The 14,356-nt window shown below is 43.3% G+C and overlaps 2 protein-coding genes across 5 annotated transcripts in view; one reads left to right on the top strand and one right to left on the bottom strand.

The window, feature by feature from the left end:
* Nucleotides 1-14,356, top strand: part of CTNND2 (catenin delta 2) — a 1,866,736-nt gene that overhangs the window by 604,621 nt on the left and 1,247,759 nt on the right. The window lies entirely within an intron of this gene.
* On the bottom strand, nucleotides 5,770-6,467 carry LOC117353652 (nucleoside diphosphate kinase B-like). Its single transcript, XM_033929838.1, has one exon. It carries the CDS (start codon nucleotides 6,430-6,432, stop codon nucleotides 5,971-5,973), a length of 462 nt encoding a protein of 153 aa, XP_033785729.1. The 5' UTR covers nucleotides 6,433-6,467; the 3' UTR covers nucleotides 5,770-5,970.

The raw sequence follows: 14,356 nt of genomic DNA, 5'->3' as shown, positions 1-14,356 counted from the left end.
TGAATTAGCTGAAAGCTGGAACACAGAGGTTTGCTCACTCAGTGAAAATTTGACAATTACAAAGTATTGCAAGACCAAAGGAAGAAACTCCTCATCTCCATGGTTCAATCTGAATCTTAGGATATTGAAAAGGAAAGTATGAAAAGTGGAGAGAACCTGGTATAACTAAGTGTTTGGACAACAAAAAGGCCTGGAAACAGATAGTGGAGACCTACAATTTATCTATACTATAGGCAAAAGAATAATGCTATTCCCAATTATCCACAGAACAAAAAACCCACTGTGGATAACAAATGCAGTGAAAAAGGCGATAAGTGACAAAAAGGCATCATTCAAAAAATGGAAAAAGGACCAATCAGAGGAAAACCAAAAGGAGCACAAAAAACACCAAAAGGAGTGTCACCGAGTGGTTAGGAAAGCAAAAAGAGAATATGAAGAGAGACTGGCGGGGGAAGCAACAAACTTCAAATCATTCTTCAGGTACATCAAGGGGAAGCAACCAGAAAGGGAGGAAGTGGGACCCTTGGATGATGGAGACAGAAAGGGAGTGGTAAAAGAGGAGAAGGAGATAGCTGACAGGCTAAACGAGTTCTTCACTTCAGTTTTCACGAGGGAGGACACAACCAACATTCCAGAACCCGAGGAGATCATAAAAGGAGATCAGGATGAAAATCTGGTCCAACTAGAGGTGAGCAAGGTGGATTTCCTCAGGCAGATAGACAGGCTAAAGAGCGACAAATCGCCAGGTCCAGACGGCATTCACCCAAGGGTACTCAAGGAACTAAGGAACGAAATAGCTGAGCCACTTCGACAAATATGCAACCTATCCTTAAAAACTGGAGAGATTCCGGAAGACTGGAAACTAGCAAATGTCACGCCCATCTTCAAGAAAGGCTCATGGGGAGACCCAGGAAACTACAGGCCGGTGAGCTTGACCTCTGTCCCGGGAAAGATGATGGAAGCATCTGGGAACACATTGAAAACACTGGGCAGCTAAAGCCGAGCCAGCATGGCTTCTGCAAGGGCAGGTCATGCCTCACAAACTTGTTATACTTCTTTGAGGGGGTAAACAGCCAGGTGGATAAAGGGGAATCCTTCGACAAGGTACCACATGAAAGACTGTTAAGGAAGCTATGGAACCACGGGGTGCAAGGGGAGGTACACCGATGGATCAAAAACTGGCTGGCGGACAGGAAACAGAGGGTTGGAATAAAGGGCCATTACTCAGACTGGCAATGGGTCACGAGCGGAGTTCCGCAGGGGTCAGTGCTGGGACCGCTCCTGTTCAATATATTTATTAATGACCTGGAGGCAGGAACAAAATGTGAGGTTATTAAATTTGCGGATAACACCAAACTATACAACAAGATTGAAAACACGGAGGACTGCAAAAATCTCCAAAAAGATCTGACAGCGCTGGAAGAGTGGGCCAAAAAATGGCAAATGAACTTCAACATAGGGAAATGCAAGGTCATGCATGTAGGGAAAAAGAACCTGATGTTCACTTACAAAATGGGGGGATCACCGCTAGGGGTGAGTAACCTTGAAAGAGACCTGGGAGTGATGGTAGACACATCATTGAAGGCGTCGGCACAGTGCGCCACAGCCTCAAGGAAGGAAAACAAAATGTTGGGCATCATTAAGAAGGGTATCACGACCAAGACGAAGGAAGTCATCCTGCCACTGTATCGTGCAATGGTGCGCCCGCACCTGGAGTACTGTGTCCAGTACTGGTCGCCGTACCTCAAGAAGGACATGGCGGTACTTGAGAGAGTCCAGAGAAGAGCAACTAAGCTAATAAAGGGAATGGAGGACCTCTCATATACTGACAGACTGGAAAAGCTGGGGCTTTTCTCCCTGGAAAAGCGGAGACTTAGAGGAGACATGATAGAAACCTTCAAGATCATGAAGGGCATAGAAAGAGTAGACAGGGACAGATTTTTCAAATTATGGGGAACCACAAGTACAAGGGGGCACTTGGAGAAATTGAAAGGGGGAAGGTTTAGAACAAACGCCAGGAAGTTCTTTTTCACCCAGAGGGTGGTGGATACATGGAACGCGCTACCGGAGGATGTGATAAGCAGGAGCACGCTACAGGACTTCAAAGAAGGTTTGGATAGGTACCTGGAAGACAAAGGGATTGAGGGGTACAGATAGGAGTAGAGGTAGGTTATAGGGATAGGATTAGAGAATTAGAGGCAGTTACAAAATCAGTCAGGGACACTGTTCAGGCAATTAGGCCTGATGGGCCGCCGCGGGAGCGGACCGCTGGGCAAGATGGACCTCTGGTCTACCTAAGTGGAGGCAAGTTCTTATGTTCTTAATTCATCTAAAAAATTCCAAACATATCAAAAGGCATCTTCGCCATAACAAAGAGTTTATTTTCAGTTGTTCAAAGAAATACCAACAGTCAGGTTATTAATGTAGACTCAGAAGTCCTTTACACCTTCTTCCAGGGAAAAAAAACTGATATTATTTGTACAAATTTAGACAAAGCAGCCATCCCTACTAGGGGAAAATTACCTACCTTGATCATTTTCATGAAATCTCCTTGGAGGAACTAGAAATAACTCTAGATTAATTTCACCCAGCTACATCTACTTTTGACCTTTGTTCATCCTCTCTTCTGAAGGCAGTAAAGGATTCCTTCCTTAGATTACTTACCTCTAATCAATAGTTGCTTGTAAACAGAAGTACCCGAATCCTGGAAATCAGCAGTGATCAAACCCATACTGAAGAAACCAACATTGCACCCAAATGTACCTAGTAACTATCAACCAGTGTCAAACCTACTATTTTTATCCAAGATCTTCGAGAAAGTGGTTCTAAAACAGCTAGTTGGATTTGTTGAAAACCAAAACACATTATCCATCCACCAATCAGGTTTCAGGAGAGCCTATAATACTGAAACAGATATAATTGATGACTTCTGGATCTACATGGACAAAAGCCAAAAATGTCTTACATGTCCTGTTGAATTTGAGTGCAACCTTTGGTACATTAAGCACATAAGCAATGCCTCTGCCGGGTCAGACCTGAGGTCCATCGTGCCCAGCAGTCCGCTCACGCGGCGGCCCAACAGGTCCAGAACCTGCGCAATAATCCTCTATCTATACCCCTCTATCCCCTTGATCATAACATCCTATTATCTAGATTAGCGGAGATTGGGATTGAAAATGCTGCACTATCATGGTTTAGGCTTTTTCTAGATGACAGGCAATGTGGAGGGGCATTTTTAATAGGACATCTATGTCTTAGTTTGGACGTCTTGTAAAGATTTAAATAAATCCAGTAGAGAAAATGTTTATTTTCAAAATGTGTTATCTAGACATTTGAGCCCTTAGTAAGTCTATCTTTATGGCCATTCTTGAATATACAGATGTCTACATGAAAAATGCACAAAAGCAGTCTTTTCCAACATCCAAACAGCCAGCATTCTTAGCAAACTGTTAAGACAGTTGAGCTTTCCTGAGCACAGCAAAAGAGCACTCTAAGGATTACTCTAAGGATGTCATATTAAAAATCCCAGCCAAATTAAATCAAAGATCTATGTATGAAATAGAGGGAGCAGCCAGACACCCATAATGTGACGTTCAGAGCAGTGCCCCCTAGAGTGCCCGACTGTTCTGCTGGCATGTCTGTGTAACTAGTCCATCAAAAATACTGGCCCCCTCCTATATGCAAATGTCTTGTTTGGGATGTTTATAATTTGAATAGCTTTATTTTTTTATAATGACAAAAATAATTAGATGTCTGGGCCATTTAAAAATCAAACAAAGATGTCTTGCTTGTTCTAAAATGGACATTTTTCCACTCAATTTTTGTATGGTTTTCTCAAAATGCGTAAAGTCGGACATAGACGTCCTATCGAAAATACTCCTCTGTACCTTCAACCTTCTGTCTTCCTGGAAGATGAACAACCTAATTTGAAGGTAGTAGAGCAAATACATTCTTCAGGTTTTTTTAAAAGACTGATTTGTGATTTATTAGTTTTTTTATAGGAGAAAATAGCTTGATTCATGACATATAAAATTTTAACATGATACATTTATATTGGAATAAGAGGAAAATTTTAACAGTGTGCCAAAAACAAATTTGAAAAAGGCACCTATTTTTGGCATAGTATACAAAGCAACATAGATATATATATATATGACTTTATAAAGTAAGTATCCAGAATGTGCACAATTGCAAACATACAAATTTATAGCTGCTCTGAGGCATGCATAAATGTGTGCGTGGCTGTTTAATGATTAGGCAAAATAAGCAGTCGCCTAGAATGGCAGTTTCCTAGAAGCAGGGACAGCAAAGAGCAGGCTCTAATCAGAGTAAAACTATTGATTCTGACAGTCATACTAACTCAAAGCAGAGCACACTTTAAAATGCAGCTCTCAAATAAATCATTTACCTGAATTCCAGATTTAAAACTGGAATTAGAGGAGAAGCCTAATGGTTAATGCAACAAGCTGAGATCCTGAGAAACTGGGTTCAAATCTCACTGCAGTTCCTTGGGATCCTGGGTAAGTAACTCAACCACCCATTGTGTCCAATAGAGATAGAGAAAGTACCTGCAGGCAGGCTGCATTCTTTTGTGTGCCCTGGCAATGCCCAGTGGTATCCAGAGAACTACAGACACACTTCTGGGAGTGAAAAGGGCCACAACTTTATTAATACATCATCATACAAACACCCTAGGAAGCATCCAAGCTTTTAGTATTCTAAGAGTCCTTCTCCCTGCCTTGCTTGCCAGCTAGGGAGCTAGACTAATAGTCTCTCAGTGGCCCACCTTTCCAGCTAGGCCACATCACAAGTTCATTCCATCCCTGCCATCTCTTCATCAGTCCACCTGCATTTCATGCCAGCTAGGTAGACAACACCTTGCCCATAGGCAAGGCAGATCCTCACCCCGTGGGACCACTCTTCTTTTGATGGCAGGATGCTTCGATGCTCAGGTGCTTCTGCAGTTGTGACAATGAGGTACTTTTGAAAGGTCCAGCCTGCATCTTACATTAGCTACAAATTTATTACAGTCAAATGATATACAACTGACTGGACATAGTACATGGAACATCTACAGTATGTTGTGGTTTGGGATGGCCCGAAAGTGTTGGGGTGACGTAGTATCAGGAGACACACAGGGCAGAAAGCCAATGTGGCTCAATGATTAAAAGTACTTTTATCTTCCCAAGGTTGTGAGTTCATATCCCCAGGATGGCCAGGTACCCCTGAACATATGCCTGTTTTTTTAGTGACAATCTGCCATCTAGGTGCATATTGATGATGTCACAATGATGTCAAGATTGTGCATCAAACATGTCCACCTGCTCTTAGCCACAGTCACTGTGAGTAGGGTTTCTCTTACTTTCTTAAATTTTGGGAATGAGGTTTAGTATGCAATATATATATTTTTCATGTGCTTGAGTAATGCATTATTAAAAATTGTTTCCATTATTATCAAAGAGGAGTACTCTATACCCCCCAAAAACAGAAGACCCATACACTTATAAGTGGACACCTCCGGCATGCCTAAATTGCGCCCAACACACACCCAAAAGTAGATCTGGTTTTGCAACGCCTACATTTTAGGTAAAAATATAGACATCTTAGAACACTTAAGAATGCTGAGCGCCATGCAATTCTATAAATGGACGTCTATATTAAAACCATGCTCACACCTATCCCATTAGGCATGGCTTTTTCCAGTGTACGTCTATGAAATTGTAGACACCTATTCTGTGAATTGTGCACAACCTTTGGACATCTAACTTCTTTTTTTTTTTTTTTTTTAATTTCAAATCACCTTTATAAAGGATGATGCATGTTTTTAACACTGATCAGTTTATACCAAATACCAAGATACAGTTGACAGCTTATTTGTTGTTGATACAGTATAAACAAATGCACACTTCCCAGGCACAGCCTTTAGATATTTTACAGTCAGGGGTCACACTTTGATGTTTTTGGACATTTCTATTCATAGATCCAGTCCTGAGCACAGCTTGTGTAGTCTACAAGTTCCTCTGGTTTAAACCAAAGCTTGATCTCCTTCTTGGCACTTTCCACAGAGTCACTGCCATGAATGATGTTTCTGCCAACCTGAATGCAGAAGTCACCACGAATAGTACCAGGCTTGGAATCAAAAGGGTTGGTTTCTCCTAGCATTACTCTCCCCGTCTTCACTACACCAAGACCTTCCCACACCATAGGCACAACTGGTCCACTGCTCATGTACTTAACCAAGTCATTAAAGAAAGGCTTGTCCTTCAAATCACTGTAATGCTTTTCCAGATGATCTTTAGAAGCATGCATTAATTTCATTGCCACCAACCGGAAGCCCTTCTGTTCAAAGCGCTGGATAATAACTCCAATAAGGCCCCTCTGGACACCATCAGGTTTGACTGCAATGAATGTTTGCTCCTTAGTGGCAGCCATTGACCCAGTAGAGCAGCTTCAGGAACAACAGCAAGAAACACAAGCCGGCAGCTAACTTCTAATTATTGCTTGTTAAAGTCATTAATTGTGCTTATTATTGTCTATTGTGATGCCTAAGTTTGTGGACGTCTACATTATGGTTTTATAGATTTTGCCTCTATGGAGCTCATAATCAAAAAATAAATATGTCTAAAAACCCGCCTAAATCAGTACTTGGACAATCTAAAAGACAAATCGTCCAAGTGCCGATAATTGAAATGGGTTTTAGACATATCTAAAAATGACTTAGGCCTTGTCAGTGCTGCTGTACGACCAGAGCTAAAAGGAGTGTTTTAGGAGGAGTGGTGATGGTGGGATTTGGACGGGACATGAGCTGATCTAAACTTAGTCGTATTGCAAGTATAACCAAAACTTTAACGAGGCTGCCTGGACGGCACTTGTACGTTATTATTTAGGCCATGTAAAAACAGGTCTAAGTGGTAAAAAGGAATCCAAAGTGACCAGATAAGCACTGCAGACACAAAGTACAGACCCACACACACTGCCCCATGCACATCTGCCTCCAGAACAACAGCATCTGGCAGCCTGGCATAGGAAAGCCTAGTAGAGCTGCACAGAGGTGGCTTAAGTGGTCTTGGGGGTGGGTTAGTGAACTATGTAGAGGAGGACCCAGGCCCATAAGCCACTCTAATCACTGCATTCATGGTGAAACATGTGCACCCCTCAAAACCACACAAAACCCTTTTGTACTGCCATATAAGTGGCACCTGCAGCCATAAGGGCTATTGGAGTGGTAGACATGTGGGTCTAGTAAAGGGGTCTCAAAGTCCTTCCTTGAGGGCCGCAATCCAGTCGGGTTTTCAGGATTTCCCCCATGAATGTGCATGCACTGCTTTCAATGTATATTAATTGGGGAAATCCTGAAAACCCGACTGAATTGCGGCCCTCAAGGAGGGACTTTTAGATCCCTGGTCTAGCAGGTTCTTGGGGTGTTTGGGCTCACCATGACCTACAAGGGAGTTGTGGTAAGTTGTTTGTCACAGCAGTGCCCTGTAAGGTACCCCACTACTCTGGTTCAATGTTTGGGTGTCCAGTCCATCACTTGGCTGACCCCGCCCATGTCCAAAAGGTCTTGTTCTGGGCATTTTTGACTTGGACAAATTTTTGGACGAGAATGGGGTATAATGATAGACAACTTGGCGGTTTAGCTGATCAAATGCCTGGACGATTTTCGAAAAAGGAAAATATTTTGGATGTATTTTTCGGGAATGAACTTTTGACACTGACGACTTTGGGTGACTAGCGACTTAGGCCCATAACAGACATAGACGTTTCTTTTGATTATGTCCCTCCACGTGTACATATAATTTACATTGGTGTACATTGGTCACAAAAAAATATTGGTACTGCACGTGTTTTTTCCAGTGCTGTACAGAACACCACCAGTGCTGTACAGTGCACGTGTTTTTTCCAGTGCATCTTCCCCAGTATTCTGTAAGTTCTGCTTTAAAGTGGGAGCCCTGCCTTGTACTGTCCAGGCTTTACCCTTGTTACACCTCTTGTATTTGTGCTATGGAATTTAGGCACATCCTTACAGATTAGTGCTTACGAAGTATATTGGTCTTTATATACAAATGTGCATACAGGCATGCACTAGGGCAGGGGTGGGCAAACTTTTTGACTCGTGGGCCACAATGGGTTCTTAAATTTGAGGGGGCCAGACCAATAGCAGATGGATGGAGTGTTTGTGTGAACTAATATAAATTAAATGTAAACGTCATAACATAAAAGGTTTTGGTCTTTAAAAGGTAGCAAAGCATGAAAATGTAAGGCTTATTGTACAAAACAAATGTACATGATCATCTCTCCCTTCTCTCCTTCACCCCAATTTTTTCTCCATCCTTTCTCTCCCCCACATGTGCAGCATCTGTCCTCCCCTCTCACCCATCCCCTTGTGCCTTCCCTCTGCAGCATCTTTCTATCCCTCCATCCCTCTCATCCCCCTGTGCAGCAGAATCTTTGCCCAGCTTTCATCCCTCCCTCCCTCCCATCCCTTGTGCAGCAGAACCCTTGCCTAGCTTCCATCCTTCCCTCCTTTCCTCCAATCCCTTGTGCAGCAGAACCCTTGAGCACCTGCCCCTACCCTTCAGTTGAAACCCCTTTGACCCTCCATCCTTCCCTCCCCTACGAACCCTGCCGACCACAAGCCCTACATACCTCTCTCCAGAGCAGCGTCGGGCTGGCAGCACACTAAACAGGCTTCTTCATGGCCTTCTCTCGTCGGGGGCCTTCCATGTGCTGTGTTATTGATGACATCATCACTGATGCGGCAAAGTGAATTCCCTGAAAAGACAAGGCCGCAAAGCAGCCTGTTTAGAATGCTGCCGGCCCGATGCTGCTCTGGAGGGAGGTATGTAGGGCTCTCAATCGGCGAGGTTTGGATTGTCGATGGGCCGGATTAAAAAACTAAACTGGCCGGATATGGTCCGCGGGCCGTAGTTTGTCCATGTCTGCACTAGGGTCAGTATTCTATACATTTACATACTTATATTTAAGTGCCTCATTATAGAATTACCCTTATAGAACAAATAAAACAAGCACAGGAATATTCAAAAAACAAGGGGCCACTGTAAATTTCTCAGCCCAGCCAACAAAGTTCAGGCAGTTTCCATCAAGGGCTATACACTTAGGCCCGGATTTTTGTTGGGATGCTGAAAGTTAGGTGGTGGTAGGCGTTCCACCTCTGCCTAACTTGTTTTAATTGGTGCTACATGATGTGGTAATTGACCGCATCATTAAAACCAATTAAAAAGTAAAAGGCACCATTACATAGCCTCTGGGACTGGCACCTAGTTCCCTGGCTCCTGGAAATGTAAGCCAGGGTTTCACAAACCTACAGTTCTGGCGCCTAAGGTCCCGTCAGAATCACGGCCAGTGGTACATAGTGATGCCGAAGTCCAGAAGTGGGCATAGTTAGGGGCAGTGCTGGACTTCGGCATCACTATGTACCACTGGCCATGATTCTGACGGGACCTTAGGCGCCAGAACTGTAGGTTTGTGAAACCCTGGCCCACATTTCCTGTGCCTAGGGCCCCGTCAAGCCACAATTCTGGAAGCAGCGCCTGCCGCATGTCATTTTGTAGGCGCACCGCTTACAGAATCAACCCCTTAGTCCACTGATTTTCCACTTTTTTCATTCCATTGGAAAAATACTGAATGAAAAAAATGGAAAATCAGTGGACTAAGTGTAAAGCCCTCGATGGACACTGCCCCAACTTTGTTGGCTGGGCTGAGAACTTTTCAGTGGCCCCTCGTATTTTTCTTCAATGCCATTTTCAATAAGATTAGATCTTCTTATGGGAAGTTGAATAGTTTCTCAAGGAACGGTTCTACAAATAAGGGGCTGCCACAGAAAAGGCATAAGCCAGCATGTCAGACAGGTGTACAGGCTTGGCTGTAGGCACTAACAGGCCAGAAGCAGATGATAAAAAATGGTGTGAATTATATGACCAGGATATCAAACAATTTAAATATGATGGAGCATTGCCATACTACCTTTGATCCTCCAGATCACAGGAACCAATGGAAAGCCTTCAGGTGTAGAGAAATGTGGTCCCAGCCAGTTGGTTATAGGCAAACTGCAGGGGTTTGCCCCTCTTACAACATATTAATTAGTTAGAGCTCCTGTGTTCCCATTACAGTAGTTGGTCGTGGCTTGAAGCACTATTTCGAAATCATCAGCAGGCAAAATGCACTTTAACCTTTGTATTGAATGTAACTTATAAAAGGCTTCCTTTAACAGCCATAAGCTTCAAGGGGAGGTCAGAAACCAGCCTCAGGCCCAAACGATGAACTTTGATGACAATGGGTAGAATGTAATAAAAACTCCTTTCTCAAAGTAAAATCATGCCTCTCCTACAAGCCCTGCATTTTATGAAGTTTTAAGGCTATTTTGAGACTATCAAGATTCAGTCTTTGTCATTTCTTATATCAAAGAATTAGGTGTTAACAAGCATTATGCAGCATTGCTTCAGAAGGTTTTTTGATCTGATCTTTAGTATCAACTCTCTCTATTTGTAGTATAGTTGTCCAATTATCCTCTTCACCTTGATTAACAGGAAAGTCTGGCATACTTGGGAACTCATAAGCAACATAATTTGTCAATATGATATACCGTATACAAATTGATAAATGTAATCTTAAGTGAAAATAATCACCATAAGTTGCTGATGAGAGGTGCAAAATGATCTATTAATAATCAGATTTAATCACAATGCATTAACACATTACATTTCTAAAATATTTTATGCCCAGGATAGCATATGCTCCATTTTAAGAATAATTAAGAGGAAGCAATTAAAAGTTAATAGGGTGCAATTGCTTTTTATTTTTTGTAAGAGGGAAGGGATGTGAAACATCATTTTAAAGCACACAAGAGCATTGTTTTAAAGCACACAAAAAAGGGAACTGTGTTGATTATGTATCATCCTGCCTCACTGCTATTAAGAACATAAGAACATAAGCAGTGCCTCCGCCGGGTCAGACCACAGGTCCATCCTGCCCAGCAGTCCGCTCCCGCGGCGGCCCAAACAGGTCACGACCTGTCTGTATCATCAGAAGGGGCTCCCTTGCCACCTTGGTTTCTCATTTAAGTCCTGTCTTCCTATCAAAGTCCTAACCCTCCGGTCTTGCACCTGCACGACCTGGTTTGGTTTCTATACTCATTACCTGGTTAGCTTTCTATACTTGTGTTACATCCCAGCTCCTCCCTCAGTATCCCATGATCCCTTTATCCTTCAGGAATCCATCCAATCCCTGTTTGAATCCCTGTACCGTACTCTGCCTGATCACTTCCTCCGGTAGCGCATTCCAAGTGTCCACGACCCTTTGGGTGAAAAAAAACTTCCTTGCGTTTGTTTTGAACCTATCTCCCCTCAGTTTCTCAGAATGCCCCCTCGTATTTGCTGTCCCCTTCAGTCTGAAGAATCTGTCCCTATCCACCCTCTCTATGCCCCTCATGATCTTGAAGGTCTCTATCATATCTCCCCTGAGCCTCCTTTTTTCCAGAGAGAAGAGCCCCAGCCTATCCAACCTCTCGGCGTATGGGCAGTGTTCCAGCCCTTTTACCATTTTCGTTGCTCTCCTTTGGACTCTCTCAAGTACCGCCATGTCCTTCTTGAGGTGCGGCGACCAATACTGAACGCAGTATTCCAGATGTGGACGCACCATCGCTCGATACAATGGCATGATGACTTCCCGTGTTCTGGTTGTTATGCCCTTCTTTATGATGCCAAGCATCCTGTTGGCTTTTTTCGAGGCTGCTGCGCACTGTGCAGATGGCTTCAGTGATGCATCCACCAGCACACTCAAGTCTCTCTCAAGTCTGCTGTCTCCCAACAATACCCCCCCCCCCAATTTGTAGTTGAACAACGGGTTCTTTTTCCCTATATGCATGACCTTGCATTTGTCCACGTTAAAGCGCATTTGCCATTTGTTTGCCCAGTCTTCTAGCTTGTCCAGGTCTCTTTGTAGGTCCTCACACTCCTCCCTGGTCCTAACTCTGCCGCACAGTTTGGTATCGTCTGCAAATTTTATAACCTCGCACTTTGCCTCCTTTTCCAGGTCATTGATAAATATGTTAAAGAGTAACGGCCCCAGCACCGACCCCTGTGGTACACCGCTTGTGACTCCCCTCCAGTCAGAATATTGACCCTTTACTCCGACCCTCTGCAGTCTGCCCGACAACCAGTGCTTGATCCATCTGTGCACATCCCCTCCCACCCCGTGGTTCCACAGCTTCTTAAGCAGCCTTTCATGTGGCACCTTGTCGAAAGCCTTTTGAAAATCGAGGTAAATGATGTCTATGGGTTCCCCATTGTCCACCCGACTGCTTATTCCCTCAAAGAAGTACAGAAGGTTCGTTAGGCACGACCTTCCCTTACAGAATCTGTGCTGGCTTGTTCTCAATAGGTCACTTGAAGGCAGATCAGTGTCAGTGCAGCTTCAGCCACGGCAAAATTCCATCTTGTCTGCCACCAGTTGTGGCAAAAGACTGTTATGGCAATAGTGATGGAGATGACAGTGAAAAAAACAACTGGGGCAGGATGGGAAGTGAGGGGAATGAAAGGAAGAGAATATGAAAGAGGGAGCGGGCATGGTGGGAGGGGAGACAAGGAGTTCAAGAGGAAGAGGGAAGAGAGGAGAGGGAGTGAGAATGAGGGAAAGTAGAGGAAGAGGGAATGGGAGAATGGAGAGGGGTGCAAAGGGTAGTTTCCAAGGGGATGGATGATTTTAGAAATGAGTACCTAATGGGAGGGGGGACAGAATGCTTATATACCAGGAGGAACATTCCATATGTTCTCGCACACATTCACATCCCAATCTTCATTCCTAATACACACACAAGCCCCTACACTCTCAAGACAGACACATATAGCTTTCATATAATCAGCCCATGCATGGAGCCACCTAGCCCTGCCACCCTTATAAGACACATTTTAAAAAAAATTTCCCACTGGGTTAGAGAGTCACAGGATAGGAGGCAATGCTCTGTTATGGATTAGCAATTGGATATTAGTGCTATAGAAAGAAGTAGTACAGTAGTAATAACTGTAAAACAGATGGTAGAGTTATTTTGTATTTTTTCTCAATGAAGGTGGATAAATAGTGGAGTGATGCAGGGTTCTGTACTGGGACTGGTGCTATTTAACATATTAATAAATTATCTGGAAACTGGAGCAAAAAGTAAGGAAATTAACCACCCCCTTTTTATAAAACCATGAAAGCGGTTTTAGCACCAGCTGACTCTGCTCCCGACTCTATGAGTGTCAGGAGCAGTGTATACATTTAGCATGTCAGCCTGCACTAAAAACGGCTTCCACGGTTTTGTAAAAGTGGGATAAATTTGAAGATGAAACAAAACTATTCAAAATTGTCCAAAACATGAAAACTATAAAAAATTGCTGGAATGCCTTAGGAAATTGGAAGGCTCTACATCCAAATGGCAGATAAAATTTCATGTAGGCAAATGCAAATGGGTGCACATCGGGAAGAATAATCCAAATCATAGTTATCTTAAGGTAGAGTCCACTGTAGGAGTCAACACCCAAGAAAAAGATCTGGCTGTCATTGTAGACACTTCACTGAAATCTTCTGCCTAGTGTGCGGCTGCGTCAAAAACAAAGCAAACAGGATGCTAGGAAAGGGATGGTAAATAAAACCAAGAATATTATAATACCTCTGTATCACTCCATAGTGCAACCTCACTTTGAGTATTGCGCACAGTTCTGGCTACCATATCTTAAAAAAAAAGATATAGCGGAATTACATAAGGTTCAAAGAAGAGTGATCAAAATGATAAAGGGGTGGAACTCCTCTCCTGAGGAGAGATTAAAGAGGCTGGGGCTCTTCAGCATGGAAGTGAGAAGGCTAAGGGAGTGGGGATATGGTTGACTTCTACAAAATCCTGAGTGGGTAGAATGTGTTAGAGTGAATCAGTTTTTTTATCCTTTCATAAAGTACAAAACCAGGAGATTCTCAATGAAATTTCATGGGATAACTTTAAAACAAATAAGAGGAAATATGTTTTCACTAAAAGAATAGTTAAGCTCTGGAACTCGTTGCCAGAGGATGTGCTAATAGCAGTTAGCATAGCTGTGTTTAAGAAAGTTTGGACAAGTTCCTGGAGGAAAAGTCCATAGTCTACTATTGAGACAAACAAGGGAGAAGCCACTGCTTGCCCTGGATCAGTAGCGTGGAATGTTGCTGCTATTCGGGTTTCTGCCAGCTGCTTGTGGCCTGGTGAAACCTGGATTGACCACTTTTGGAAACAAGAAAGTGGGCTAGATGGATCATTGGTCTGACCCAGTATGGTTATTCTTATGTTCCTCATAAGAATCTGGTTTTAAGAAGGGTTTGGACAATT

The sequence above is a fragment of the Geotrypetes seraphini genome, chromosome 2 (assembly GCF_902459505.1).
Source record: "Geotrypetes seraphini chromosome 2, aGeoSer1.1, whole genome shotgun sequence".
Classification (NCBI taxonomy): domain Eukaryota; kingdom Metazoa; phylum Chordata; class Amphibia; order Gymnophiona; family Dermophiidae; genus Geotrypetes; species Geotrypetes seraphini.
This window is presented reverse-complemented; position numbering and strand designations above follow the sequence as displayed.